Source organism: Colletotrichum abscissum, assembly GCF_030869225.1.
Source record: "Colletotrichum abscissum strain IMI 504890 chromosome Unknown Scaffold_14.1, whole genome shotgun sequence".
Lineage (NCBI taxonomy): Eukaryota > Fungi > Ascomycota > Sordariomycetes > Glomerellales > Glomerellaceae > Colletotrichum > Colletotrichum abscissum.
The window spans coordinates 816,646-843,455 of NW_026850032.1; the positions used below are offsets into that span (position 1 = coordinate 816,646).

The 26,810-nt window shown below is 53.8% G+C and overlaps 10 protein-coding genes across 10 annotated transcripts; 4 read left to right on the forward strand and 6 right to left on the reverse strand.

Annotated features, from left to right (window-relative positions):
- Window positions 1-5,550: 5,550 nt before the first annotated feature.
- CABS01_06835 (uncharacterized protein) lies at window positions 5,551-5,784 on the reverse strand (the record flags this gene model as incomplete). Its single annotated transcript, XM_060540200.1, has 1 exon — window positions 5,551-5,784. The coding sequence occupies one exon, from the start codon at window positions 5,782-5,784 to the stop codon at window positions 5,551-5,553; it is 234 nt and encodes a 77-aa protein (XP_060403884.1).
- A 333-nt stretch (window positions 5,785-6,117) lies between these two features.
- On the reverse strand, window positions 6,118-6,471 carry CABS01_06836 (uncharacterized protein; the record flags this gene model as incomplete). Its single annotated transcript, XM_060540201.1, has 1 exon — window positions 6,118-6,471. The coding sequence occupies one exon, from the start codon at window positions 6,469-6,471 to the stop codon at window positions 6,118-6,120; it is 354 nt and encodes a 117-aa protein (XP_060403885.1).
- Window positions 6,472-8,188: 1,717 nt separating this feature from the next.
- On the forward strand, window positions 8,189-8,680 carry CABS01_06837 (uncharacterized protein; the record flags this gene model as incomplete). The annotated part of the gene is made up of 1 exon (XM_060540202.1): window positions 8,189-8,680. One exon carries the CDS (start codon window positions 8,189-8,191, stop codon window positions 8,678-8,680), a length of 492 nt encoding a protein of 163 aa, XP_060403886.1.
- A 1,490-nt stretch (window positions 8,681-10,170) lies between these two features.
- CABS01_06838 (uncharacterized protein) lies at window positions 10,171-10,926 on the forward strand (the record flags this gene model as incomplete). Its single annotated transcript, XM_060540203.1, has 1 exon — window positions 10,171-10,926. The coding sequence occupies one exon, from the start codon at window positions 10,171-10,173 to the stop codon at window positions 10,924-10,926; it is 756 nt and encodes a 251-aa protein (XP_060403887.1).
- Window positions 10,927-11,598: 672 nt separating this feature from the next.
- On the reverse strand, window positions 11,599-14,395 carry CABS01_06839 (Spb1 domain-containing protein; the record flags this gene model as incomplete). The annotated part of the gene is made up of 4 exons (XM_060540204.1): window positions 11,599-11,717; window positions 11,791-12,225; window positions 12,306-14,166; window positions 14,228-14,395. 4 exons carry the CDS (start codon window positions 14,393-14,395, stop codon window positions 11,599-11,601), a joined length of 2,583 nt encoding a protein of 860 aa, XP_060403888.1.
- Window positions 14,396-14,983: 588 nt separating this feature from the next.
- On the forward strand, window positions 14,984-17,549 carry CABS01_06840 (WD domain-containing protein; the record flags this gene model as incomplete). The annotated part of the gene is made up of 4 exons (XM_060540205.1): window positions 14,984-15,781; window positions 15,831-15,960; window positions 16,009-16,119; window positions 16,168-17,549. The coding sequence occupies 4 exons, from the start codon at window positions 14,984-14,986 to the stop codon at window positions 17,547-17,549; spliced, it is 2,421 nt and encodes an 806-aa protein (XP_060403889.1).
- Window positions 17,550-18,287: 738 nt separating this feature from the next.
- On the reverse strand, window positions 18,288-19,751 carry CABS01_06841 (uncharacterized protein; the record flags this gene model as incomplete). Its single annotated transcript, XM_060540206.1, has 1 exon — window positions 18,288-19,751. One exon carries the CDS (start codon window positions 19,749-19,751, stop codon window positions 18,288-18,290), a length of 1,464 nt encoding a protein of 487 aa, XP_060403890.1.
- A 3,173-nt stretch (window positions 19,752-22,924) lies between these two features.
- Window positions 22,925-24,395, reverse strand: CABS01_06842 (uncharacterized protein; the record flags this gene model as incomplete). Its single annotated transcript, XM_060540207.1, has 3 exons — window positions 22,925-23,239; window positions 23,303-24,076; window positions 24,144-24,395. The coding sequence occupies 3 exons, from the start codon at window positions 24,393-24,395 to the stop codon at window positions 22,925-22,927; spliced, it is 1,341 nt and encodes a 446-aa protein (XP_060403891.1).
- On the forward strand, window positions 23,991-24,348 carry CABS01_06843 (uncharacterized protein; the record flags this gene model as incomplete). The annotated part of the gene is made up of 2 exons (XM_060540208.1): window positions 23,991-24,052; window positions 24,108-24,348. 2 exons carry the CDS (start codon window positions 23,991-23,993, stop codon window positions 24,346-24,348), a joined length of 303 nt encoding a protein of 100 aa, XP_060403892.1.
- A 1,293-nt stretch (window positions 24,396-25,688) lies between the features above and the next one.
- CABS01_06844 (Ras-like protein Rab7) lies at window positions 25,689-26,673 on the reverse strand (the record flags this gene model as incomplete). The annotated part of the gene is made up of 7 exons (XM_060540209.1): window positions 25,689-25,798; window positions 25,861-25,963; window positions 26,016-26,060; window positions 26,113-26,292; window positions 26,356-26,451; window positions 26,520-26,573; window positions 26,644-26,673. The coding sequence occupies 7 exons, from the start codon at window positions 26,671-26,673 to the stop codon at window positions 25,689-25,691; spliced, it is 618 nt and encodes a 205-aa protein (XP_060403893.1).
- Between the last annotated feature and the right edge of the window lie 137 nt (window positions 26,674-26,810).

Consider the following 26,810-nt stretch of genomic DNA (forward strand, 5'->3'; position numbering starts at 1 on the left):
TACATATCTCGTCGAGTTGACTCAAGGGGGTAGATCTCACGTACCTTTGCCCCTCTTTTGCTCACTTACATGGAGATCACTTGATCCAATTCGTGTCTCCTGCGCAGCTTCGTACGCTTTCGATTCGCGACTGAGGAACTCACTTGAGTCTTGATAAACTCCTACGGATACGGACTGTAAGCAACAAACAAGGCTTTGCGCCCTATGTCACGACAACTCATCTTTGGTGATGAGCTTTTGGCGTGATAGCGGTGTGGTGGAGTCTAGCGGTGCCCAAGACAAGACTATCATGGCCTTTAGCCCGAACCGGAGAATGTGGCTTGCAGCTGAAGGCAGACCTCAGTCCAGCTCCTGGTCAACTCGCCAAAACCACCCAATCAGATGTCGGCCAGCTGAAATGCGTGCAGCGAGCTTGACTGACGATCCCGTGTAATCTTTGCCGAAAACCCCGGACGGGTTGACAGGCCCCTGTTGGCAACGACTCGGACAGCCTTGAATGTCGAAAAAGGGTTCCGTCGCGCCCCGCCTGGCTGTTAAACTAAGGGTCTCTCGCATCCACAGCGGAATCGGAGTCTTTGCGCGGAACGCGCCCAGAAACAACGCAATTTAGGCATCCTTTGCGCGCCAGGTGCTTTTATACCATACCGTCGCCTGGCCCCGGCTACATTCTGCCGGTCCGCCGGCAACGGACAACAACGATGGAACGCTCGATTGTGCGACAGCATCAGGCAGAGTAGCTGAGACTCCATGAGAAGTGTTGAAAAGCTCTCATCTTGAGGACGAAACGACTGATTCTTGAAGCCGAGCCGAGCTTTTGTGGCTGGCTTGGAGAATTTCTGCTCTTCATGTAGCCAGCCCGAGTGCTCACGTGTATGTGATCTATCAGAAAACATAGTTAGCATGGTATGCTTATACGGAGTAGATCATCATCTCGTTTTCTAAAACAATGCATATGAAACAAGAAGAAAACCAGCAGGGTCTTTCGCAATATCTCATTAGGTATTCTCCAAATGATCGAACCGCCGAGTGGCTTAGAAAATCGAGAGGCTCGTTTGATATCAAAATCTCACTTCAGCTTTCTTTTCGTTCCATTTCGGTGAAAATGGTAAACAACCGAGGCGATTTGCTACGGCTATTTAGTTTAGAGAGTCAGTTCCAACCAACACTTGACGAGTATCAACGCTTGACAATTTTACCGTGTAGCAATGAGTCGCGATTCGCAACTAACGGGCGACCCAACAAGAAGTCGAGCTGTCGATTGGCATGATAAATTCGGTTCCTAGAGATCAAATGTGGCCATATGAAGCAGTGACTTTCAGAACTTCCCACGATCGTTCTCTCGTGACGCGGGAAGCGGCTGATTCTTGAGCCGCGAAGCGGAGACAACGGTATGAAATCGAAAGCGCTTGAGTCCTAATGCTAAACTACGTTGTGGCCTGTTTTCTCATTGATAAGAACTGGTCATGGCTTGGAGTGGCTTCACGATCGTCTCCATCTCACTGTACCTAGTCCTCGCTGGCAAGTCGATCTGAGTGAGCATCGAGGAACGACCGATCAGGCCACGTCGCGGACGTCTCTTCTTTGAATGATCCGGTCGATCATCGGATGTTCTGGAAAGATACCAAATCGGCAAATTTGACATCGGTAACCAACGCCATCTCGGATGATGGATACCCCTAGCTTGCTAGGCCATCGAATGCCACAGCGGCAATTCGAGACGACGCAGTGTATAAAGCAACGGCGTGACATCAGCCATAGAATTTGACACAAATTTGTCAGAAATTTCGATGGCGGCTTCTAAAGAAGAGCGTCTGAATCGGTATTGGGGCGATGATGAGCACCATGGACGGCTCTTGCGGCGCGCCATAGGCCGTAGCCTCTCAACTACCACACGAAACAGCAATAAAAGTTTCCGAAAGTTGCAGGGTCAAAGGACTGTCTGATGAAGAACCGAGACGGATCGACGTGAAGGCACGCAACTGGATAGACAATGACGGTGTCGGGTCAGAAGCTTACACAAGCGTTACTGTGCCTTTGCCGGTCTGGTCCGATTGCAGGTGAGCAGGAGGATAGCCTTGAATCCTATCGTATTTCCACCGTGAGCTTTCTTTTCGTGCCATTCGGAGTTCATTGCCTACATCCGCTCGGCTAGGCGAAGCCGCGAACGACAGCAAGTCGTCGACACGGTGACCCCGTGCAACTCGATGGTTATCGCTGAATTTCTTCCAGCCTACAGATGAAGTCAATTAGGATCCAACATAGCCCAACATTCCAAATTCAACTCGCGAGCAACTCCCAGCTTCCGAGAGAGTTCATCACCCCTCGGAAATGAACTGCATCCCGTTTTGGACCCTCAGCTGTGCGACACTCGTACATGATGGACCATTTGTAACATACCGAGTCCTGCAGGGGTAACGTCTGGTCCTCTGTGAAACCATGAATGTATAATCGTACCACTGTGACATAGTTGAAGCATCTCGCAGGACACAAGTAAATTGTGGCCAAAGCTACTTCGATTCTGTAGCGATGAGTGCCTAGTCCGTGCAAGATCCGTATAGCCCGAGACAATGAGCCAAGGGCTGGAATTTGGCAACTACTGGGCTACAGAAGGAGTGCGTGGATTTCCAGAGGATGTGCTAGACGCAGGCAACAGAAGTTGCTGGCATAGCTGTAAGTACATTTGGAGACAATGATGGGCCTCTCTTAACCTTGAAGTCATGGTTCGTGTGATTAAGGTACTGGTCTGTGATTATGCCGTGGATCTCAGTGGGGTTGGCGTAAACGGTCCCGTTTCCTTCCAGCTTTGTCTGTCTGACCATACACCACGGCTGACAGACCGTTGTTCGAGGGAACGGTGAAAGCGTCTGATCACGCTAATGGTTCCTGAAGCGCCGGTCCTTGATGGTGTGAAGTTCCGCTTAGGCCCGAAGGCGCAGCGACAAGTGGAAGCAATAGCTGCTTGTCGAGTCGATAATGTCGTCCAAATATTCAGAGACGTGTAGTTCGCAGAGCCTCAAGGTTGAGATGAAGTGTGCAGGGTTGGAGCGTCTCAAGATCCCGACGTCAAGCAGGGGCTAAGAATGGTGGCCAACTCACCAATATACAGGCCAACCAGGATCCCTGGCCGGCACGCCAGAGGTAGAAGAGTGCTATTCGTGACATTAGCACTGAACCTATGCCGTACATATTCGATCAGAAGCTATGCGAGGCCTTGAACTCGGCTTTTCGCGAATTGGGGATATCGGAATGTCAAGCCGCATCGAATGCACTGGACCATTTGGTATCGGCCGCTACTTCCGACAGAGCATAGCACACATGCTGCGCATCTTCGAGCTGATCTTTGTTGCCCACCACATGAAAGTTGATGATGTAGTACATGCAGACCCTGAAAAGCTACCGTCTGACTGGAACGATGCTGTGGCCAGATCCGGGACCCCGAGATCTCAATAGGCGCCGCCGTTCTGTGCTTTGCATGTCGCACCACTAAAAGGCCGCTAGCTGATAGCCAGGGTTGGCAACTAAGTAAGGGAAGTCGGTGAGGGCTGGTGGCCGATCGTACATGAGGGTTGGCGGCATCGACTGCATATTCCGAGCACATCCAGCCGGCTAGCTGCATGTCTCTTGCTCGACGGGGGGTCTGCCAGAACTGCGTTCTCGACCTAGATGTATTGTATCTGGTTGCTCAAGAGGCTGGATGTTCAGGTATGGTGGTAGGATGGGTGGTTGGCAGTGAGAATGGCAGTCAAACCGATGTACTGGGCCGAGAGCTTAGAGGGACGTCTTTAGCGGACCAAAGCAAGATTGACGCATCGATCGAGGCGTCTATCAGTATCCTTCTTGGCGAAAGCGGAATCTTGACGTAGATGTTTTTTCAAAGTTCTGCCCACTGTATGACGACAAATCCCACTGGTCTTTGCAGCTTTGGAATCGCTACGGAGTACATGCCACAATGATGGCGCAACGCCGGGTGCTCTTCGAGGGGCACAGGGACCAGAGCCATGGTAGAGCATAATGTGGAATCTGCAAGGCGGCTGTCTGATGCCCCTGTAGATCGTTCCCGTGATGCTAAGCTGCTCTGACTCGTAGCGCCATGCTTATCGGTGGATATCAAAGAGTATGTTGTCTCAGACGACTGGTGCGGTGGCTGTCCTTTACATCCATCTACCCATCTAGGTATATTTGTCAAGGTGCAGGACGTGGAGAGGTGGCACTGGCCGCCCCTACCAGTCGGGCAGTATCACATATGACGGGCGAGAGCTGATGCCGGCGAACTTTTGCTAGGCATGGGCCACGAATGACCAAGCGTTGCTAGTTGGGGTCGGAGAATTAAATCGGGAACCATCGCTAAGGCCAACAGGGCCACTAGGTACTCTGAAGACAAGGTGTTAGGACTTGAAGGCAGCAAATTCGGCTCGCCTTGGAGTTTGCATCGCTAATATCGCGTCGTCGATAGCCGGACCCAAGGGTATTTGGTAGCACGCATGTAGGGCTCTCATAATCCTAACCGTTTTCGATGAGTGGTCCGAAGAGCAACTGCGGCTGTCCCGAGGTGAGGGTGGCATGACAGCCTGCTCATTCTAGGAAAAACTTGATGGATGACTAGAGTTGAGGGAGGCTAATGTATTTGGAATCGGGTCTCGTTGGGGCGCGCGTGTACATTTTGGAGCTGGACTCTGACTGCGAGACGGAACAAGGACGTGTGGTAGGGGAGTATGGGTTGGCTCGGGGATACGTTGGTTGGTAGGCCAAGGGGATGCTCCGAGCCCTAGTCGGTCGAACCAGATCTGCCAGAGAAGACGAATCGAATATTGGGACCGGGCAGATGGCCAGACGGGAGATCAACTTGGGGATGATCTTTCAGAGACAGACAAGTTGACAATGTCTCGGTCGACCGAGCCACTAGTTCGTCCAGCTTCCTGCTTAATCCAATGAGCTTCTGTGCTTCTGTTCCGAATGTCTATAGCAGCATGAGGACGCACCGAATCAGACAGATCAAAGAGCCCTTGGCTCAGCGTTACCTACTGTACGGATACAAGCAAGAGACATTTAGGTAGCGGCTTGAGGTCGAGAATCAGGTTGGCCCCGTTCATTCACTTCTCGGCCGGAGCAGGGGTTGAATCCCTGCCACCACGCACGTCTGTCACTCACGGCTTCGTCCGCAGTCCAAACTGATGTTCTCGTCGACGTAAGAGACCGATGTACGCGTTTCTGGTCCGAGATACAGCAAGAAGCCATGTTGTGCAACACGATCTTGTGGGAGAATTCTGCTAGATCGGCGGGGTCACGATGACTTGCGAATGCAACCCGTCGATATAGCGGCCATTGCTTGAGTAAGTGACCTTTGTGTAGGACAAGGCCCGAAAATAAATGGAAAACGCGACTCCATGTGGAACTGCAGACCTCGCAAGTTGGTGTATTGGTGATACATGGAAGGAATATCTATATGTGTACTCCGTACTGACAACATCGAAACGTCGGCGCGTGAGAGTCGAAAGAACGTATCTGGTTTGGTGTACCCAAGCCGTTACGCCTTATGTAATGGGTCTTGGCTTAGATGCGTTCCCCACGCCTGCACTCGACCGGAAGATGCAACGAAATCTGCGGTTCGTTGGGCGCTTGGAGGAGAGTCTTGCATGCCTCAGCGGACTCGACCGGACGCGCCTGATCCGGGTTGTTGCATGGTCCGCTAAAATACTTAGGCAGCTGAGCAATGGGGCCGGCTAACCGGAGCTTTGATGCCGCGCCCATGGTTGTCCAGATCACCTGGAGTGAGAGCGCCTTCATGGTTGTGAACTGATATTGGTCTGGCTCTGCTCCCATGGGCTGCTTCGTTCGTCACTTTTTCAGTGGTGCAAGGGCAGCTGAAAGACATCGTCATTGAGTAGTCGCCTGCGGCGGTGATGTTCCCCAAAGTGCCCTGGCGTGAGACGCAGCCAGGACTGGTGGCTTCGTTGGCTTGCACCAGTGACATCGTCTTAGCCTGGCCGTTTGCTTGCTTATTCTTCGGCGCCCATCGATTAGTCTTACTAGCCGACCACTGGCGTGTAGTGTTTCCCCCAGAGTCTAGTCGGCTTGTCGCACCCTCGACAATCAAGTCTCTCGAGAGAATACGGATAACTAAGGAAGCGAAATAGTTGACGAATATAAGACTGGATTGGCCGGAGGATGGCAAACACAATGAGCGTGGGACACGAAGAAGGCTCGAATCGGCGAAAGGACCTTGCGCCGTGCGTCAGGAAAATTCCTTCGGCTATCTCGAGGCTCGGATGCTTGGATGCGTGATTGCAGCCTTTCGACCGAGGTGAAGACGGTTTTGATGAGAAGAGAGAGGGTAATAGATCCAAGGCGGAAACGACCAAAGATCGTTTGGCGCTTCAAGCTCGCTAATGCGCATAGGCAGGCTCTCGGAGACAACAAGGGGATTGCCCACCCTGCTCGAGGTGGTAGCCAAGCCAGGCAAGATCCAGTCATGATATCGGAGTCGGATGGAAGAGGCGAGAAAGGGGTGGGGGAAATGCGTATGACCGACGATTGACTGGTGGACTCGTGTCTCGATTGTTCTTCAGATTTCTTCTTTTCTTTTTCTTTCCTTTTCTTTGCAGTCGTCCAGGTGGCAGGCAGGGGCTAGGGGTGAAGTGCAGAGAAGTTGAGAAGGCCACGGTTGGGAGTGAGGGGATTGAGCTGGCAGACGGCCGCGCTCTTCATCTCAATGCTCAGATTCCGGGCTGATTCATGGATGGAGGTGGTGTGTGGTTCCCGTGTGTTCGTGATCTTGTTCCACTGTCGTGTAAGACACAGACGTCCAACACTAGGATGGCAGGAATTCCGCGGTACCTGAGATCTGAACCTGCATCTACGTCAAGACTCAGGCAATCGGACAGCGGAGATGGGAGAGCCAATAGATGTCTCTCCGGACAAACGAGCCCTCTACCTTGGCTTCGGGTACGGGACTCCCGTGTTCGTGCGAGAGGCAGAAATTGCCATGGCGTATGGGACAAAGTGTGCAGTTGGAATGTGTTTGGTCATTTTCAAGGTTGGATGGAAGGCAGGTGGACGTCTGGAACCTTGCGCAGCTGGTTCATGGGTACGTATACCTAGGTACCTTAGGGCTAGGTGAGGTACGTACTAGGATTGTATGGGTGGCCCGGGCTTGCTGGTCCAACATGGGGAAGATGTTGCTCGAAGGTAGGTACGCACTTCACTAGGTACGGTACGTAGTATCGGTAGGCAGACACACAAGGTAGGTAGGTAAGAAAGGAGGACAAAGTCGGCACCTTCTCTCATTTCACGCCCCTTCCTGACGTCGATTACCTCAATCTAAGATATCTGAGGAAAAACCTGACCTGTCCAAGTCACCTACCTTGGGTTAACCTAAATCAAGGGAAGGCTAGCAACAGGTATGCATCCAGTGTTCTCTTCCTCATCTTTTCGACCAAGCGTCTTTACTGCTACCTAGGCTTCAGCTAACAGATGCGCCCTACTGGCAACCGCCAGGGATCCCGCCCTTCATCTCATACCGCCTCATGCAACGCTTCGTCCAATGATGTCTTTCCCGGCCTCAACTCCGGCTGAAGTGCTTAGCCTTGGCACCCCTGCTCTGCATCTACTTCCTCACAACCCTCCTGCGTCTTCGTATCGCCGACGACAAAGTTCAAGTAAGCGTTGTCTCTTTGTTCGAGGAAAGTTGCAGTTACTGACTATCTAGATCATCGCAGATCCGGCATGGGATTCATAACAAAATAATGGGAATTCCGGTCCGGAGTATCCGCACAATCAGTAATATCCATGGCTGGGGTTACCATGATCCATCATTTCCGCCCGGGGTTGCTTGGGTTGAGAACTGTACGGGTACGGATACAGTTACCCAATTTCGATAAACCTGTGCCCGTTTCCTCGCAATACTTTACCAAGATGCCCCAGCGATCATTCTCCAGCTTCTTATTCTACGGACACAAGTGCGAACACTCATTGTGTGAGACCACTGTGGAAGACATTTGTCGATATTGATGGTTTCCCGCCCCTCGATCGGAATTCCCTGCCATCTTGTCTATGATCTCTCGTTCAGTCATGTTTCGTAAGTCTTGTCTCTCATTCTTCCATTCTGCCACTAATGAGTTTGAACAGATTTAGGTTGGTGGCCGAGAATGAGATGGAAGGCCCCATTTCCTTCCGCCAGCCGCCTTTACCAATGTACGGATACCACCTAGCATCTCCACTCGCCATCATCCGTGCCACCCTTCTCTTCCGACGGCGGCGAGGACGACGGACAAGCCGGCGCAAACACTATTTCCACACTGTCACGGAGACGCAGAGGCAGACGCTCACGCAGGCGCTGAAGGGCAGAGCAGACCCTGAAAAGGGTCGACACGGGCCAATCACCCCACAAATACCTTACCCAAACGCCTCCGGGCTCGTCCCGCCTCTCCGTCTCCTCCCTCATCCAGTCTTCTGGTCGGTGCTCCCACACCTCCCTGGCGAAACATTCCATTGCGCACACAATGAAGGAAGTTCCTGGAGGTTCCTGGAGGTGAGATGTATGCAGATGCAACTACACCACAACCACGGCGACAACAACCACCACCAACACCACACGAAGCCATACCGGTGCTTGTGCCTGCGCCTGCGCCTGCGCCGCGCCAACCAACATCACACGCCTCTCACACACTACTCGACTTCCTAGCCCCATTCCCACTTATCTAGCTACGCTATCAACGGGATGGCAACGCGCTACCTATCCCCAAACCTACCGGATTGCCTAACTACCGGGCTACCGTGCCTACCTTCCTACCAATTCGCAGGTACTTTCTTCTTCTCCTGTTCTGGGCTGTCATCCCGCCTACCTATTTTCATTCCGTCCTACCTGAGGCAGTTGACCTCACACGTTTCTATCTACACGCTCAAGATTCTCCCGGATCACGCACCCATAATACCCATAGGCCCGAGTGGGCGGTGGATGGGCAAGTAGACAAACAGGTAGAGGTACATGCCATGCCCGGACCGAACACACATAACGACCACAACGACCACCGCCGCCTTTTGCTTGTTTCCGCCCCGTCCCTCCTCTTTCCCCCCTTGTATGCATGTATGTATGTATGTGTGTGTGTGTGCCTTTTGCTCCTCCTCCTCCTCTCCTGCTTCACCGGATTGGTGTGCCGTGGGTGCAGACGCGATCTCGACCCAAGTTGCGGTAGGTAGCCATGTCACATTTTGATGTAGGTACCCTCTCCTCGGCTCTGCCCCTGCTGCACCTAGCATGTACCTTACCCTCCGACCACCTCATTCCGCTTCGTCGCCATACTTTTTTTTTGTCCCTTTTCCCTTTCTCTCTCTGCTACCCTTCCTTTCCTATCATGTACCTTATTCTACGGGGTGGGCGCCCCGTCCATTTTCCTCAACCTCAAGCACCACCTTAAAAAGAGAAAGGCAAGGCAAGGGAAAGAAAAACAAGGGACCATTTCACTCACCCGTACATAATTTTTTCCTCTCCTCCCCTCCACCCCTCCCCTCGTACGGATACAGGCAAACTTCTTGCACACTGTCCAGAGTATATTAAAGTCGGCCGGCGTCCCGTCCCATGTTCCATCGTCGACGTTTCTTTCGCTCGTCATATCCCGTGCTCTGACAAGCCCTGGACCGAGAACCCTTATTCTGTTGGGTGCTGTCATTGCTTCTCCGACTCCATCTCCATGCAGGTCTGGCTCCGCATGTGGTCCTGCTCCTCCCTCTCCTCCCCGTCCCGCATGTCTTCCTTGCCTGATCAGCGTCAGATCTGTGCCTCCGACCGACCTTCTTTCAAATTCTCTGCCAACCTCCGAGTCGACCCTGAGACAGAAGACACAGAAGACACAACATCGCAACCAAATCTTGCAACCTCGTCGGACGCCGTGTTATTAGACACAATCACGTACGAGGTTGCATCGTCCGGCTGCTCTGTTGTTCTTTCCATCTGAAGCTCTCTTACTCGCCCTCTCCGCCCTCTGCCCGTCGCGCAACAGTCGTTGCCGTCCCTTTTCTTCGGCTACCGCCTGCCGCTCTCTGGTTCTATCAGCGTCTGATACCGCCAGAACGCGGCTGCCAGCACCCAATTCGCCGTCATCGCCGACGACGAGGGCTAATTCCGGATAAGGCACCTGCTCCCCCAGCAGCCTTTCGTCCTCCTGTTGAGGACTCATGGCATACCACCACTCGAGCGGCTCATCCGCAGCCTCGGGCTTTGAGTATGCACAGGTAGGCCATGCCTTCACCGGTCACCAAAGTGCTCCTCCGCTCAATGGGCCCCCTTTTCAGCCGTTCCAACAGTCCCAATTCGACATCTTTGAATGGTATCCAAAGTTCCAATCATGCCTCCGCTATTTCTTGGATCATGCCCAGTATACCGGGCCCATTCAGGCTGTGGCAGCCTTTGTCAACATTCAACTCCCGTTTCAAAAGGCCCACAACCCGGTATTGTCCTCCAAACACACCGGTCCCAACTCCCCCGCCGGGCCCGGCCCCTCGACCCCGTCCACGGCTCGAGCCGCCGGCAAGATGCCAATGAACGCCCAATTGCCGTCTTCTACGCATGCAACGCTGACGCCGTACATTCGGCGCTTGGTGGTGACCGGTTTCGATTATCCCGCCGTGTTATACGGCTTCTTCGGTGACGATTGGCTCGGCGGCATCGGCCCAATGCACGAAGCTGAGCGCCGCAACTACATGTTTGCCGCCAAGAGCGACACTTGGCTCAAGGTGAAGTCGCACTACGACATGGACGGCGAGCAGCAAGTTCCCTTCCTCCGACCTTTATCTAATGTCACCGAAAAGGAAATCCAGAGTGCGGAAACCCAATGGAGTGAGTGGCTCGCCATGCAAGATTGGATGTTGGGTCCACGGGCACCGGACCAGGACCAGGACCAGGAAGTGAGGATCAAGCAGGAGGACGACTAGAATCCAGGCCGAAGTCATGACACGCTTATAATGGCGGCGGCAGTGGCGGCGGCGGCGGTGGCAAAAGAAGAGGAGGCATTTTGCATTTCGCAGGACAGCATTCGGCGTTTTTTTCCTTCCCCCTTCGGTTCTACAAACGGCGGTACGAATACACATGCAGGCGCAGGAAGAGCTGTACGATGTCGAGAGGCGAGAGAGCAAACGGTTTCTGGGAGAAAGAAGAAAGAGGACGGCGTTCGCATCCTTCCGCCTCACTTGTCAAGATCTCATTCAAGCTGCTGTAAGATATGCAGCATGTGGTGCTCGGTACCAGACTTTTGTTTTGCTTTTTTCCGGCGGCGGCATATTCTCATGATTCCCTTCCTCCTTTGGATAGAGGCGCGCGTACAATGGCGGTCGGGGGGTAACGTCATTTAGCCATGGTGATCTCAAATCTTTTTTTTCCCCGTTTAACGACTTTTTTCTACTTAACGATACGATAATGCACAAAAAAGACACACGATGATGCACATCCATGCCAAGACTTTTTTACACACATACGCAGATCCGCCGTGAGCTTTTTTTCCATGAACACATTAATGCGCCTGATTTCCCAGCCATGCTTTGTTTTGACAAACATAATTGGAACATCATCCCGGGATGATGAGGTCGGCAATCTACCGACATTAACGTCTATTTCTTCTTCTTGGCTAGCCTCTTTTGCGCTCTCAGGTCCTTCTTCATTCGTGAATCCACAATCGTGTACCGACCCTTGACGCCCTTGGGACGACCCTGAATACCACGGTTGGCACCTATACGTGTGGTTAGCAAATGGAAGAACATGTACGATGCTTTTGATAGAGAAAGGGGAAAAAAAAGACTCACCCCTGGCGATGATAAGAGTAGGCTTGGGTCTCCTCTTGACCTTGCCCGCCTTGGCCATGAGCTTGGCGATGCTCTCGGCCTTTTCCTTCTCCGTCATGCCCTCCTCGTTGGCAAGCGAGTCCGACTTCTTCTTGAGCTTCTCGAGGCGCTGCGCCGTCTTGAACTTCTTGCGCGCCTTGGCCTCGCGCACCTTTTTGATGGGCCGCGCGTTGTAGGCGCGCAGCTTCTCGCGGATGGCCGCCGCCGCGGCTTTGGTGATGGGCTTCTGCTGCTTGTCGTGCTTCGACTCGTCGTCGATGAACCAGTCCGGAAGGCCGTCGCGGTCCTTGAGGGCCCACTTGTTGAAGCCGTCGTCCATGAGGTCCTGTTTGGTCTTTTCGCCCGTCGCGAGCTGGTGGGCGAGCGTCATGGCCTCGGCTGTGATGATGTCGATGTCTGGTGACTTGTCAGTACAAATTGTTCTTCTCTCCACGATGGATTGGACAAGAGGTCCAGAGGTAGGCAGCTGGACTTACCGAGTCTGCCGTCCGGCCGTCTCTTCTCCTGGTTCTCCCAGTCTTCCTCTTGGTTCTTGACGACCTCAAAGCCGGCATCGTCTTCGCTCTCGGAATCTGAGCCGAAGCCGTCGGAAGCCTTCTGCTTCGCCTCCTTGGCCGCCTTCTTCTTCTCGTCCTTAGCCTTCTGCTTTTCCTCAGCTGCCTTGGCCTTTTCTTCCTTTGCCTTCTTCTTGTCCTCCTTTTCTGTCTTGGCCTTCTTCGGTTTTGGCTCCTCTTCAGCAGGCTTGTTGTCGACGCCCCAGTCCTCGTCGTCAACATCTCCCATATCGATATCCTTGAAGATATCTTGCCCGAAGAAAGCCGATGCGCGCTTCGATAGGTTACCGCTCTCGGCTGTGCTGTCCAGGTCCGTCACCAGGGGCTTTCCGCTCGCATCGTCATCTTCGTCCTCGTCATCGTCGGAGCTGTCAGAGTCCATTTCCATGTCCTCATCGCTGTCGCTCTGTTCGCCGCCCGAAACACCCTCCCATTCGCCGTCCTCGTGCTCTTCGCGAGCTCGCTTGGCGCGCCACTTGGCATCGGCCGCCGCCTTGCGCTCCTTGAAGTTGTCGTACATGCCGTCCAGCTCGCGCTCGAGGCGGTCCTCCTCTGGGTCGCTCTCGGAGTCTGAGTACACGATCCCGGCTTCGGCCTCCTTGGACTTCTTCTCACTCTCCTTGAGAAGCGCCATCTTGCCGCGGGAGATCTTGTTGATGCCGCCGGCCTTGTCGGCTGTCTTCAATGCAAACATGGCGTCCGGGCCGAGGGGTCCGGTTTGCTCCATACCAATGTCCATTGGCGCCGTCATGTTCATCTGCATGCGCACAATGTCCTTCTGCTTCTTCTCGTTCTCCTTCCTCCTCTCCTTCTTCTTCTTGGAGTCGTCCTTGTTCTTGAGCGCCTCCAGCTCCTGTTGAATCCGCAGCTCCTCGTCCATGGACTCGATCTCTGCGACCTCCTCGCCCACCTGATCTTGCAGGGACTTCTTCTCCTGCGTCGTCTTCTTGGTTGGGAAACCAAAGATTTCCCTTACCTTGAGACGCCATTTCAACAATTGCTTGAACTCTTTTCTTCCGAGGACCTTCAAGTCTGCGCAACTCCTGCGGATCTCGTCTGTCGTTTCAGGAAGCTTGTCCAGCGCGGCGAGCGCCACGTCTCCGTTTGCCGGCTGGTCAAAAGACAACTGATTGGTTTGACCGAGAATTGCAATGGGGTCAGCGGTTTGGATGAATTCGCTCGCGGAGACGACCTTGTGCTGTGTGTAATCACCCTCCTCGTAACCCTCACGCTTGCGCTTCTTCTGCTCCGGGTTGTACACCTTGGCCTCGTTGTTCGGGGTCGCGTCCTTGAGCTCGGCGAAGACGGCACGGGGGTCGAGGAATCGGGGATCGATGCGCTTCGGGGCCTTGAAGCCCTTGCAGACGACGAAGATTTCGGCAGACACGTTTCTCGAGGAAGGGGGCTTGGTCGCCTCGACCTTTGTGAAGAGCTGGTTGAAGACCCACAGCAGGGGGTTGTAGTCCTTGGATCGGAAGACCTTGGTGACAAAGGTACCGCCCTCAGCCAAAAATTCCGTCGCAAGCTTCATCGACTGCAGCACCAGCTCGGCCTGGTTGAACGAATCCTGGTTCCACGCAGTACCGACGTTGGGCGCACCATCGTGGAGAACACAGTCTGCCTTCCATGTCTTGAGATGCGATCGAATCGTGGCTCGACATTTCTCGGTCGTAATATCGCTTTGGAAGGTGATGACCTTGGGAATTGGCTTGATGGGCGACAGATCGACACCGACAATCAGGGCGCCGACGGGGCACGTTTCCGCTGCAACTTGACACCATGACTGTGAAATGTTAGCAAGAAAATCTTTGCGATTGGGTTATCATTGACGTGAAGGAGCTTACACCAGGCGCAGCGCAAAGATCGACGACGACCTTGCTCTTCTCTAAGAAGCCATATTTCTTGTTCAGCTGGATCAGCTTGAACGCTGCTCTGGCGCGGTATCCCTTCTCCTTGGCAAGCTTGTACCACTTATCCAAACGTCCCTTTCCGTGCTTCTTCTGGATCGCCATCTTGTCTGGAAGGCGAGGCCAAGTCGAGATGCACGGGGTAGTCTTTGCGAGAGTTGGGAAGCTCTTCTGCAGCCAAAGGGCGTCCTTCTCTGCAGGATTATCGAATTTCGGACCCGCCCCGCCGCCTCGACTTTCGCAACGTCCCTTCTCTCAGAATTTTTTTAGCGGAGCTGCAGGGGAGCGATAAGAATCACGTGGAGATATCACTAGCGCATGGCAATGTGGGGTGTCCCGCGCTCGGTTCATCGGATGGAATGCCAATTCCATTAAACATCCTCAGGTGGGTCTCCGCGTTCACCACGCGCGCACCGCGACCTTGTCGCGTAGAGAGCTGCGCTAGGGTCAAGAGGGAGTCTCGATCGGGCAAGTAAGACGTCAAGAGCTTTACCTACCTACCACAACTAGATACCTTGCTTCAACCTTGACTGCTCAAACTCGGCCCTCACCACCCCGCCTGCCGGACCACACGCTCTCTTTCTCTGTTCTCAAAGACGTTTCTGTCTGTCGTCTGTTTCTTTTATACTATTAGGTAGCCATTGAGTCTGAAGCCGAATCGTCATCGTCACCACCACCACCACCCCCAGCGTCATGGTCTATCACGGCGGCATGGCCAGTCCGCCACCGAGCGATGGCCTCGTTCCGGCATCCTCTCCCACCCTCCCTTCCTCTCCGCCGTCACGGATGTCTCGAAAGGAAAAGAAGAAGTCTATCCTGACTCCCCGGAAGTTTCGTCGTTTCTTCACCCCTCGCGGGATGCCCTCACAGATATCTCGGGAAAGACCAGCCCTTGGCGAGCTACGCAGTCCTGCACTCAACGTTCAACCGACACCTCCACGATCCAGCCCCCGCTTCAACGAACCGATATCACCGACTTCGAATCACAGCAGCAGTGTGCTTTCTCCTTTTGGTAGCGAAGATGGCCCGAGGAAGCGGAAGCGGAGTGTCGTCAACGCTATACCCATGAAGTTGCCACAGTCAAGCCGCGGCTCAGACACGAAGCGTTCAAGGACCCAACCGGAGGATTTGGAAGAAGACTATCCTCTCGGCCGAAGTCCTATCGCAAGATCACCGTTGCAACAAAATGAAAATGCTCGTTCCGAGGACCATCCTATGGGTTCTCCGGAGTTACTCTCGCCCTCGGCTAGTCGAACGGCAGCTTTGGGCAGAACGTACTCGACAGGACCTCAAGTAACGCCAGACGAGTTTGCACGGAGGCTTAGCTCCTTGACTGCTAGCAACTTTGCGACCTCGGGGTATGAGGGTCTTCGGCCTAGGTCCACGCTGATTGACTACTTCAAGTGCAACCGGGCAGGGATTCTCGCTTCTAGCAGAGGAAAGGCCGTTAAAACTCTCACTAAGCTTCCTCTGCCACCAAAGGATGAGCCTGTATGTTTGATCCCCGACGATTTGTTCCAAATAGACTAATATATCCCAGATTGTTCCGGAGTACCGGCCACAACCCGTGATTAAGCTCCGCAACCGGGGCTTTGATGCTCAACTGCTGCTCCGGGAGCAGGGTAGCACACCCCGCCCCGGGCGTGAGCATCTCGAGTATCCTGCGTTTGGTGAGTTGTTCACTTTTGCAAATGATGGCTTGTAACTAACATCGACAGATTCGAGGGCAGATACGGCATCCTTCTGGAGCCGAAGCACTGACGTCCACATGTGCAACGCGCATCTGACGCAAGCGAATACCATTCCCTTTAGTTTGGCAAGTTGTCACAGTGAGTGTCCCTAAGTCATAGTCCTTGAACTTAAACTAAGCCTCGCAGATGCCCCAATGACGGCGATTGGTGACGAAGAGGGATTCATCCGCTTCTTCGACACTACCACAACCCCTTTGGGAGCAGTACCCCGTACAAAGGTTGATATTGTCATCCAGGCCCACGAGAATGCCATTATGGACCTCGCTTTTTCGAACGACGATCTTCGCTTGGCAAGTGCATGCGGTGACCGCTCCGGCAAAATCTTTGACGTCATGTCGCAGACGGTTGCTGTGGAACTGAATGGTGGTCACTTCCAATCGATGCGCCGTGTCGAATTTCAACCTGGCCAGGCCAATGGAAACGTTGTGGCCACGTCGGACCGCGACGGAAAGATTCAGATCTGGGATCTGCGATGTTCCATGGCACCGGCTGCTGCATTCTCCACTCGCGGCCCGGAAGGTATCGTGCACCGCGATAGAGACCGCAACCCCCTGTGGGCCCGAACGACTAACACCCTTGACAATGCTCATGATCGTACGATCCATGGAGTTACATCACCAGCATCCGTCACGGCGCTGCAGTATATGCCGGAGGGTCGTGAGCACTTGCTTCTCTCCGCCTCGGAGGCAAATGCCTGTATCAAGCTGTGGGATACGCGATACATAACCCCGCGCAACAAGGAGGCCGTCCCCCTAGCGGTGACCGCCGAACCGGCGACCCATCGCTGGCGGCCCTACGGTCTTACGTCTCTCGCCTTGAGCAGTGACGCGGCCCGCCTGTACGCAGTGTGCAAGGACAGTACCGTCTACGCGTACTCGACCTCGCACCTCATGCTCGGCCATGCCCCTGAACTTTCCGTTCGACCTCCGCGTCAACGGGCTGGTTCCGCTATGCAGGGGTTGGCCCCCTTGTACGGCTTCAAGCACGACCTTTTCCACGTCAAGAGCTTCTACGTGCGCGGAGCTCTCCGCCCTGTATCGGCTTCCGGCAACGAGCTTCTCGCCGTCGGTAGCACCGATAAGTGCGCGGTTGTCTTTCCCACCGACGAGCGCGCCATGCGGGAGTACTGGGACACGCAGAGTCATCTTCCGGCAACGGAAACCATGTCCACCTCGTCAAGCGCAACTACGTCATCGTCCCACGCAAAGTCTGTCAACGGTGGCGGAGCTCAGGTGCCCATCATCCGCAACGGCACGCCCCTCATCCGCGGCCACCGTCGTGAGGTGACGGGTCTCAGCTGGTCTAACGAGGGTAAGCTCGTGACCATCTCGGACGACTACATGGTGCGCCACTGGCAAGAGGGCAACGACGATGGCAGCCGTGGTGGTGGCCGCGACGCGTGGGAGCTGCGCACTGGAGGCGAGTTTGGCGGCAATCGCCACATGGCTGGTTGGGCTGATGTTGCGGACGACTGGGACGAGGACTGCGACTCGCACTCTGAGTGCTGATCCAAAAACCCAACAAAAGACAGAGCAAAAAGAAAAGAAAGGTGAGAAAAGAAGCATGCGTCTGGATTGGGCTATTCTAGACGACCAAGAGGTCATGAGTTGTTTATTTTTTTTCATGACGAGAGTTTGACAGGCCGACTTCATCGTCTGGCCGTTTTTGTGCGGTTTGTATATGCGCGGAGAGGAGTCAACTGGATCGGGGCGCGTTGGGAGTTTTTTTCTTTTCTCTTTTTTCTGAAAGCATTGATTTGGACGGGTTACAACATGAGAGAGTACAAGAGCAAAAAGACGGGGGGTTGAGTTCGGATTGGCTTGGCATGAGGAAGTAGCATAGAATGGCATCGCATCGCTTTGCATTATACTGGACCGGACTGGATTGGGGGGTTCTAGATACCATAGCACTCACGGGATAAAAAGCCCCTTACACATAATGAGACATGTCAGAAAGCAACACTCAGTTCACTGGGAAACACGTATGCCACTACGAGGGAGACTTGTTTCGGAATATGCTGTCTAGCAGCCCTTCTATCTAACCTCTGAAAGTCTTAAAAGTCCGTCACAGACCATCTACTGCTATGCCATGTCGTAGGAAAAAACAAAAGGTCAAAACACCTTGAAAATGCAATAGGGGGTATCGTATATCTATCCCATGCAGTAGGTATCCTGAGTTGAAAACGCTCCGAAACGCCGAGGTCGTCATGCTATGCTGCCACAATGCCTTCTTTCGCTCCCCTTCTGCTACACGCCCTCTGTTCCCGTCCTCTTTGCTAGAAAGAAAATACTGACAATCGCAGCTAAGCCTGCCACGATGATGATGTTAGATATCAAGGACGTGGCAGAGCGTGATAGCTGCCCCTGCCTAGACATCACGCCTCCTGCAGATGACGCTGCGTTAGCTGCGCCGTCTGTCGAGAACGTCTGCCCCTTTTCCTTTCTGTTTGGCACCGCAAGCTTCGGCTCGAATCTCATAGACTTGGAGGCCGGACAGCATGCCGGGGGCTGTTTCTCCAGGTCGCTCAAAGCATGAGACTCTGGAGTCTCACAAGCCTTCTGCCTCGTGTGCCTGGAGAGCCACGAATCAGACTTCTCGCTGTCCTCGGATTTCTTCGAGGCCGTCTTTTCCCTCTTCCTGTCTCTGGCAATGGCCACACTGTCGCGTAGACGGCCGCCTGGTGCCAATGATGCCCATGATTCCAAGACGGAAGGACCATGTTCCAAATCTGTGTCGCATACATTGTCCAGCTGGCCAACGAGGAGCAGCATATTGTCAAAGATACAGACGGCCTCTTGGATGATGTCATGCCTCTCGCGGGGTGTCAGGAGATGCTCGGATTCCTCTAGCCGTTTCTTAAACTCCTTTTTGAGGTCCTCGCCGTCCAGTGGCGTCGCAAAGTGGAAGAAGCTCAGGGGTAGAGAATGACGCATGTGCTTTGCGCCGACTTCGATCTTCCCGCGGTCATCACCCCGTGCCATGTCGACTGGTGTTGTAGTATGAATAGCCGTGTCTGATGATGGTGTACGTTCTTGACAGGGTGTCTCTGAGGGTGGAACGGGCGACGACGTCTGCTCCCAAAATTCTGAACCCGCAGACTCGAGGGTGGCTCTAATGAAACGTCCACCGGCAAAGAGGGCCATGAACAAGATGTACGAGTACGCCATGAGGACATGAGGCTTCTTCTCGATGGTGCGCCTAACGTGCATTGTGAACTCAGCGAGGCGCCCTGACTGAGAGATCGCTGACAATTGCTCGTTTACAACATCGGGTGACCATCCGGTGATGGAACCAATGTCGGCTCGCAGACGATCAGAACGCATGAGTCCAGGTAGGTACAGCGACGTTAGTATCGAGCGAGTTCGCTCGCATAGAGCAGGTTGGTGTCGTAGGTTTGAGTCAGCGTTCGACACCGATGTAAGCTCAGCTTGGCCTAATTCACAGTCGTCACCGGCCTCGCCAGGTGTGAGAAGTTGTGGTGGTTCCGCGATGGTCTTCCATAGTGACTCAAAGGTGTCGTAAATGGGTGTGATGTGAAGGAGGCCAGAAGCGTAGAGTGAGGGATCTGCCGCGCGGGGTGGGATCGCCAAGGGCAGGCGAGCAATGATAATCTTGTTAAGCCTTGCATGGACAGATCGGGTCGCGGCGGCGATAGACTCGGCCAAGGGACGTTGTGTATCTTCGGCCGGCTTTGCGGCTGGTGAGGTCATCGTCACGGGCACCGGGGCGGCGCCGTTTGTTTGTCAAGCCTCCCGTGACGGAGAGGTGCGGCTGGTGGCTTCTAGGAAACGTGCAGGAAAACGAAATAGGGGCGTGGCGTAGGGGGTGTATTCGTACGGGAACCAAGCACCCCTCGTCCAGATCGGTGAATAGTAGGATAATGAATGCTTGGGGTGACACAGGTTCCGAGGTGATGTGGTTGATAGTCGAGAGTCAAAGTGTACCGATAGTATGGTAGACAGGAGCAGAGACAGAAGAGTAGGTAGCCAGTAGTCCTAGAAGACTTGCTTGTCCGCTGCTCCTCCTCGAGGCCTCCTCGGCGAGATCAAGGCGTAACGCAAGATAAAGTAGAAGGACCTTGGAAGGGGACAGAACGGACGAAAACCACAAACGGAAGCGGTAGCGTCGATCTTCAGTAGGTTGTCGAGGGCAGTGATCGAGTAGGGAGTGTGTGTCTCTCTCTTTTCTTTCCCTGGGAGAGGCTGAACCAGTGGCAGTTGCGCTTTGGGTAGGTAGCAACGGCTAAGAGAAGTAGCGGGTGGCAAAGACGGAAGGGTACCGACCATATGGAGAAGAAGGCGGCGACGTCAGAGCTTTCTTTCCTGCTGGAGCTACGGATACCTTAGCGGTAGGTATCCCTCTCTGATACTCTGATAAAAGTGGTCGGTTACCCGGGCCAGCATGCGATGTGCCTGCTCTTCACAAGGAGGAGTGAGACTTTCCCAGGAACTTGGATTTTTCTGTTTCTTGTCGCGGTCGAGGGTTCGGGTAGGTCCCCAAGGGTTGGGAACTTGGGACTAGTGTTGTCCGGAGAGATTCCACTTTGATTGGCATGCAAGCTGGGAAAACAAGCAAGGTATTGAAGAGACAGAAAAGTTTAAGACCCAAAGGAGCCGGGGACAGGAGAGCAGGGCCCGGCAAACGGGGTTGGAAGAAGCTAGTCTCGGCGAGACGATGTGGACGAGAGAAGCTCGGAAAGCTATTAGTGCGCACCTCCAGCATGGAATCTTGAAAATCGACTGGGCCACGTCCAAGATCGTATCGGGTGTTAGCTCAGGTCTGGTCTTGGGGTGATGGGTGCAGGTGCAGGTGCAGGTAAAAGAAAGAGAAGATGTCTGAGATGGAGATCGGGGTTATCTGTTGCCTGACGGGAACTATTCCCAAAATTGATGTCATCTCTTTATGCTTTGTCGCATCGCGTCGAGGTCTCGTGGACATGTAGTATCCGTAGTTGTGCCTGAGGAGCTAACATAGCCTTGAATCATATCAGCATACACACCAGAGGAACATCCGTAGAACCTCAGTATAAACCCCCCGCCACGGCATGGCAAATTTCGCCTTTTTCGTTGCATGGGAAACCCTCACGAGAAGGAAATGGAAATGCGGTTCGGGTACCCTCAAGCAAACAAACGAGGGCGAAGAGGGGGACCCGGCGGGGGGCGAGGGTTGTGGAGGACCTCCATTTGGTCAGGGGTCAGGGGTCTTTGGGTCCTATGGCTTTTGATCATTCGCGGTCTCGCCCCGTAAGGGACCACTTTTATCCATCGGGCTGGATTCCAATCGAACATTTTCCCATTGCTACAGTACGGATACGCTGCCTGCCACGCCGCATGCCCGACATTTTTGCGCAGCCAAGCAGTCCACTGTGGCTTGCCATTTTCCTCGTTTCTGGACGCTTTACAGATACCAATGGTTTCTTCATATTCATGCCTGATGCGTTTCTCATCTTGATGAGTCCAAATGTCTTATGTCCCGATCTCCGAAAACCTGGAAGGCGGGAATAGCAGGACAGGGAGCTGGCCAGACTAACGAAACACGAGTTATGCAACCCTTGGACCCTTTAGCTCGTGTAGGCTCCTCCATCACGGCCATGTACAATAAATTAGACCAATGCATACCGAATAGCGACTGGGCCATCTGCAGGAGGAAGCGCGCCCCAGCGATCGGCTTTCCTGCGGGCCATCAACTCTGGCAGGACCCCACGATGTCAAGCGCCCTTCAGGCTTGCTGCCCGCGGCGCCAACAGGTGATCCCTCCTTTCTCTAGTGTACCTGTGCCTCTAATACCTTCCAAGCTAGGTTCCTTATCGCCTTGTCAACAGAGTACACCTTACTTACCTCCTTTCAATTGTCGCCAACTAATTCGTACTTCTTTCCGCATCATGTTTGGTTTGCAATCCAGTCAGATAGAGTCCCAAGAGATTTTCTTAGACTCTATCCCTTACAGACTGCTTTCCGACATTTTCTGCCCACCTCTAACCTCAATGCAACCCAAGAAAGAATCCCAGGCCTTCCGTGATACCGCACATGCCAAAGACGCCAAATCAAAGTCACAGCAGACTTTCCCAGTTTCCCGCAACTCTATCAACAAAAGAGCAGGGGGGGAAAGCATAGGATCACTGTGCCACATATGTTCAAAAACATTCTGGAGACTTCAAGTACCAAGCGGCGAATCCGATTGCGCGGCTGTCTCCATGCGTCTGCAGATCCCTCCCCCCCCCCCCTCCCCTCACAAAATCAAGGAAGATAGCAGAAAAAAAAAGGCCCCATGCATCGCATTTTACTCAAATCCGCCATCGGATTCTGCAAAATCCCGTCTTGTCGTGCTCGACCGACCTTCCCAGTCTTTCCAAAGTCACACTACAGCTGCACCTTGACCTCGGCGCGCTCATCCTCTCACCGACCGACCGACCGACCAGTCAATAGAGAAAAACTCCGCGGGTTCACCCATTGCGATGCAATATCTCCACCGCAGCTGCATTACGTTTCCACTCGGGACCACCTCTTTTTGCCTGACAGCTCTTCCGAATCATCCGCCTTGGTATATGGAGATGGGCTTCGTTAAGAGGTCATTCCCTCCCATGCGTGCCACGTGAAATTGACGCCGTGCCTTACTCATATACTATCACAAGGACCTTCAATGATTGACACAAGATTACGAGGGATAGGTCTCACACGCGTTGATTGGCACGATGTGATGCAAGTTGATTGTATTAATGAAGAGACTGAGCAAACAGCTCAGTCTCAACGGCGCTCCAGGCGGAATCCAACAAGGGAAGCACCGTACGCCGTGTCTTAACGCCCTAGCCCATGCAACACGTCTAGATCCCCGCGCCTCTCTCTGCTCTCGAATTACAACTTTGTGTCTATAGGAACATCCTTTCTCATAATTGCGAGACGCCCCGGGATCCTGCCTCGGGGCTCTTGTCGCTTGACTCGTCTTCGTGGCTCTCGTTATTGATAAACAGAAACGAGATGAGCACCACAGCCGCGCCGACCCAGTACACCCAGCTGGAGTACTGCGAGTACTGTATCATCTCGCCAATGAGCGACAGCGGGATAGTGAGAGACAGACCGACCGTCACGACTAGCGGCGTCGTGAGCAGCATGGCGTACGCCCATGACATGTCGCTGATGAAGGACGATAGCGAGTTGCCAATGACAATGGCCCAGATTTTGGCCGTAGGAGGAAACGAGAACTGTGGCAACCTTGATTAGACACTCTCAAAGTCCACGAGGAAAGGGCGCGTGGTGTGACTTACCGGCTCCATCCCCGTGAAGTGCAAGATGAAGAAGACGGGCCAGAGGAACACCAAATTAAAGAGTCCAACGAGTCCAAAGAAGAGCGGCATATTCACCCGATCTTCGTTGCCTACCCGCCTCTTCATCACAGTCACGTAGAGTCCGTAGATGATGGCGCTCACAAACGCCATCAGGTCCCCAATGGCAATCTGCCCCGTCGTCTTGTGCGGGAACGACCCGCGGTTCTCGTCGCTCGACCCGGACAGGTCCACCGTCGATATCAGCACGATACCTGTCAGCGACGCCAGCACGCCAATCAGCTTGCGCGCCGTGAATCCCTCGACCCCCATCACGGCGCAGAAGACGAGCGTCCACACGCTGCTCGTCGAGTTGAGAATCGTCACGCTCCCGACGCTCGTGTACTCGAGGCACGCCGACGCGAAGTAGTTTGCGAAGAACCACAGCATGCAGAACTCGAGGCTGATGACGGCCGTCTCCCGAAACGTGAGCCGCTCCACCCTCGTCGTTGTCTCAAACCCTTCCATCTCCAGGCTCGGCTCATCGTCGACCAGCAGGCGCTCCCCCGCCACCGTGTCTTCCTCATCCTCGGCCGTCTTAAGGTCCTTGCCGTACCTTTGCTCGTTCCAGACCACCATGGCCTCACGTCGTAGACCCTCGACACCGTGAAGCATCAGAAAACGCACCAACATGGGTATCAGAGACACCGCAAACACCGACGTATTCATATACACCACAAAAAATGGCTTGTCGTAAGAATGATCTGAAAAAATATACTGTGTCCCCCTCACTGTCAGCTTGCGCCAGTTCACGCCAACGAAAGCAACACTGCCAAAAACTCACAGATGCCAAAAAGTTGGATATCGTCCACAACAACACTGTCACGAGCAACAGCGAAATGCCTAGCGTCCGCCTCGCAACGCCGCCCAGTCCCATCTTTGCCTGCCATCCGGATGACCGCACCGTCGATCTCGACCGATTTGTAGACGCAACCGAGGCGCTCAGCCTGTCGGTGCTCGAGAATGACCTCCTCGGAGGACGGTCATGATCTGGTGGTGCCAACGCGGCGGGCAGCATAGGCTCGCTCGGTGCCATTTTCGTTTCGGGCGATTTCGCAATCTGTCGTCGCACGCCGTATCGTCGGGGGAGAGAGGTAGGTAGGTAGGTAATCAGGAGGAGTTCGAAGATTCAGGGAGGGCTGTCCGCCTTGAGGTAATCCAGGGTCGCTGTCGAAGCTGTAGGCATTTGACCGCAGGGTCGGCGAAGAGCAGGGCGAACTCTCGGAAAGTCGTCACAGAGCAATTGCGTTCAGAGGGGGGCGGACGGTGGCCGAATGTCCCGTCGCTCGACTCGGCGCATGTGTAGCACGGCACGGATATGCCGTATGCCAACTGCTTCTCGGGCCGTCGGGTTGAAGGCGATGACGATTATGGAGCGATTCACTGGAGACCGGCGAAAAGACCCTAAACAAAGCGAACACTCGAGGAAGCCTGGCGAGCTTTCTCTGATGCAGACGCGTCGTCCGTTATTTTTTTCGTCGCTGGAGCGTTTACTTTCAAGGGATTCGTGTCAATGTGTTAATTAAGGGTGTTTCTTCAAGGTTGAGTTTCAATGGCACGGGCGAAAACACCCCCTGTATTCGTCCCAAGTACCGGCAACCAATAGTGGTGGGTCGATCGCGTGCCACTTCTTCAAGTCTCAGCCGCCCTCAGTACCCATAGCAGGTGGCTAAGGTAAGGGAGCAAGTGAGATGAGTCTCTCTGCTGTATGTAAGGGAAGGTACTTACTAAATCCCAAGGTACCTAAAGCAAAAGATGCAACCTCCTCTTCCTCTAGGCTGCCGCCGCTGGACAAAGCCAAGCATGACGCCTCGCATGAAGCTTACAGAGAGCACTGGCTGCCAGGCCGGAATTAGTGCCGGTTTCCAGCCTTGGGGCTTTAGTGTAGCCTCGGATCCATTCTTCTAAGCGGAGTCTGATGACGGACGGCAAGAATGATCCGCCAGCTCGGACTGGTGATGAGTACATGATGGGATAGACGGTTGTCCATCCGGGCCCTGCGCTTGTTGGTTGAGATGGAATGTTGTAAAAGGCACCCTTTTGCAGGGACCATTACTCAAGCATAGTTGCAGGCGTGACAAGTCATTCATGACACAGAAGGCGAATAGTTGTTGGAACCAGACGAATAAACCCTTGATCAAATTCCAATAATAACCTCTAAACACCTTTCACACCAGTGCAGGATATGCAACATCAAGCCAAGGCCAAAAATGGATATGTGGAAAGGCCCTTGGACTAAACATAATGCGAGTCGGACAGGGTCCTAATACTGTGTGCCGCCCTAGTCCTCGACTCGCCAACATCAACCAACTGTTTACCCAATAGCAACTTAGCAAGAACATCCGTCTCGGGGGTTTTCGATGGGGATGTTGATGACGTCCTGGTAATCACCACTGAACTCCTCGGACTCTTCCTGGGCCAGAGCGTTCCGCGCGATAACTAGTTGATGTTGTCAGTGCCTACTCGTCGTTACGGAGGCTCATAGATAACGCTGCACCAACCTTCGAATGCCTGTTCAACGTTGATGGCCTCCTTTGCACTGGTCTCGAAGTAGGGAATACCGCCCTTGGACTGGCAAAAGGTCATGGCGCGCTTGGTTGAAATCTACAATCACGTTAGCCAACTGTGCCGAGAACAACCATTTTGGCGCACTTACAACTCTCTTGCTCTCCTCAACATCAATCTTGTTTCCAAGAACGACCTAGTCGCACATCAGCCTCGATTCGCACAGTCCAGTGTCATTAGCTACTAACGAAGGGGAAGTTGTCCGGGTCCCGTGGCGAAGCCTGGATCAAGAACTCGTCCCTCCAGCTGTCCAGAGCATCGAAACTCTTGGAGTTGTTGACATCGTATACGAGCACGCAGCAGTCGGCACCACGGTAGAAAGCGACGCCCAGAGACTGGAAGCGCTCCTGTCCTGCCGTATCCCAAAGCTGTCGTCATTCGTCAGCACATGTCCGGATCATGGATCAGTCGTTGTGTCGGTCTAATCCCACCTGCATCGTCACCTGTCGGTCGTCGACGAGAACCTCGCGCGTCAGGAAGTCGGCGCCGATGGTGGCCTTGTAGCTTGCACTGAACTTCTTGTTGACCTGGGTGAAATATTCACGTCAGCGCCACCAGTCTCCTCCCGGGTGTTGCTTGATCCACGGAAACTCACATATTGGTTCATCAGACTCGTCTTTCCGACACCGCTATCGCCAAGGATGATGACCTGCACGAAAACAACCTCGTCAATTATGCCGCGCCATGATATGCTGCAGCGCTGGGAGGGGAGAGCCCACCTTGAGAAGGACCTTCTTTCTCGATGACATTTTGAATCGATTGCCTCGTTGGAGGAGTATGTAGAGTTTGGGATAGTCAACAAGTGTCGGCGTCAACAGTCGGTCTTTCTACGTAGAGGTACGAAAGTTTCGGTCGCGGGTTGGGTTTCTTATCGGTTCGGACGTCA